At 39.3% G+C, this 2425-nt stretch overlaps 1 protein-coding gene across 2 annotated transcripts in view; it reads left to right on the forward strand.

The window, feature by feature from the left end:
• The first annotated feature begins 1218 nt into the window (after positions 1-1218).
• The window catches only part of cog7 (component of oligomeric golgi complex 7), an 11347-nt gene continuing 10140 nt past the window's right edge, over positions 1219-2425 (forward strand). For both annotated transcript variants that reach the window (XM_014008239.1, XM_014008240.1), the window contains exon 1: positions 1219-1737. In XM_014008239.1, the coding sequence (XP_013863693.1) occupies positions 1572-1737 (166 nt within the window). In that variant the 5' untranslated portion in view covers positions 1219-1571. The remainder of the gene's footprint in view (positions 1738-2425) is intronic.

Consider the following 2425-nt stretch of genomic DNA (forward strand, 5'->3'; position numbering starts at 1 on the left):
GTTCAGTTCTAACTTTTGGCACCTGCATCATAATGAAGTCCTGAGAGCGCAGATCACAATGGCTGCAGGTTCTAGACAGAAATGAGCATAAATATAATGGAAGATGCCCAAGAATGCATTTATAAATAAAAATCAGCCAGCGAGAGAGTCTGCGAACAGTTAAAGATGGACATTTTGCTGTAGCATACAAAGTGCAGTGATGTGTTTGATAGCTACATTTTGTCATGAAGCGCAGTGCACAGGGAGAAACAGCATCCATTTTTTTTAAATGCTGGGCTGAAGAGTTCATGAAAAGCAAATCTCCATAATCCATCAGGGGAAGAATAGTTGAGGTAACCAGGTGTTCTGACTTGGTGTGAGAAACAATTTTTGTTTCTAAAAAGAAACCCCAATTTAAGTTTTAGCTTAGAAACCAATTTATCAATATGAGTTTTGAATGATAAATTCTCACCAATCTGAATACCTAAATATTTGTGGCACCTGACAACCTCAATTTCAACCCCATGAACAGTTAACAAGCTGGGAAGGAGCGGTGGGAGCTGCTTACCATTGGAGAATAGCATAAATAATTTTTGGAGTCAGCCCAGTTCAAGATGACCAGCACACTCAACTGTAAAATACATAAAAATGGCTACAATTTAGCCCATTTTACAGATATTGTTCTGTTTGGTGTGGTAGTAGCTGAGAYGGATCCACAGCACATGCACTGATAACTTGTTTTAAAATCAACATGGACATTGATTAAAATTGGATCCAAAGACTAACCAAGATACCATGCATTCACTCTTTGTCTTAAACACTCAAAGGCCTAATTTGAAGACTGTCTTTACTGTTTAAAGACTTATATGTCTTGTGAAATATAATTTTTTTTTACAAACACCAAAAAATGCAATCTGACATCCAGCATTTAAATTCAAACTCTGAAGCAAATTCTTTGTAAATTTAACAACTCCCTGAGACCACATCATGTTCTGGGCATTACATAACCTAAAAGCTTAGCTGAGCACTACCTGAATGCAAAATATAGGGCAAAATATCCAACTAGCACTCTTCTTGCTGTTGTATCTACACGGATCTTAATTTGTGTGGCACAAAGTCAATTTCATTGATTTACTTGTTTCTTTTAAGTATTTTAAAGCAGTTCTATATATTTAAAACAACACAACAGCGACCCCCCAAACCTCGTCGCTATTCTTTAAATACATATATTTATATGTTGGTTTATTTGTTTTTAGTAGGTCCAAAATTTCACCATTAGTTTCCGGGGAATGTAAACACGAGGCACAAAGAGGAAGTTGTTGTCACTGTTAAAAGATATGCTAGCATTAGTTGAACATTGCAGCTTTTAAAGCCGCAGATATTTCAGAGTAACTCTGGAGGAGGCTATCGCATTGTTGGAGTTGTATTTAGTTGTAATGTTAATTTCATTTTCCTGGGCTATTTATTTTATTTTCGTGTCGAAGCCGCTGTTTGGGAAGAGCTTCTTCTGGTCCAGTCGATGACACACAGACTGGACCAGGACAGACGGTGACTCCGGGGAGCTCTTGGCACCCTGTTTTTAACGCACTGAGATGGATTTCTCGAAGTTCCTGGACGATGATTTTGATGTGAAGGACTGGGTGAACGGAGCCTTTACGGTGGTGCAGAAGGACGCGCCGGGGAAGGCGGAYGCTCACGCGGCTACACTGGTGATGAAGCTGCAGCTCTTCATTCAGGAGGTCAACAATGCCATCGAGGGTCAGGTTTATTTACATTTTTTCTCAGTTGTTAGAACGCATATCTGGAAACCATCCATCCACTTTTCTATCTAAACTGTAAACACAAAACCCAATTTTYAAACTACGTTCAAAGAAGCTCTTATCCTTCCTGCAAAACCAAACTMYAGCCTCAAATATAGTCCTCAAAATACACTCCGTGACACAGATTCAACTGGAAACATTCCTCAGAGATWYTGGTCCATATTGACATGATRGCATCACACAGTTGCTGCAGATTTGTCGGCTGCACATCCATGATGAGAATCTCCCGTTCCACCACATCCCAAAGGTGATCTATTGGATTGAGATCTGGTGACAGTGGAGCCATTCCAGTACAGTGAACTCATTGTGTTTAAGAAACCAGTCTGAGATGATTCACGTTTTATGACATGGTGTGTTATCCTGCTGGAAGCAACCATCAGAAGATGGTACACTGTGGTCATAAAGGGATGGACATGGTCAGCAACAATACTCAGGTAGGCTGTGGTGTTGACACAATGTTCATTTGGTACTAATAGACCCAAAGTGTGCCAGGAAAATATCCCCACACACCATTGCACCACCACCAGCCTGAACCGTTGATACAAGGCTTTTGAATTTTTTTTAAACAAAAGTAAGTAAGTAAATAAATAAATACATAAATACAAAGTAATTTGTAACCTAATATT

The sequence above is a fragment of the Austrofundulus limnaeus genome, unplaced genomic scaffold (assembly GCF_001266775.1).
Source record: "Austrofundulus limnaeus strain Quisiro unplaced genomic scaffold, Austrofundulus_limnaeus-1.0 Scaffold48, whole genome shotgun sequence".
NCBI classification, from domain to species: Eukaryota; Metazoa; Chordata; class Actinopteri; order Cyprinodontiformes; family Rivulidae; genus Austrofundulus; species Austrofundulus limnaeus.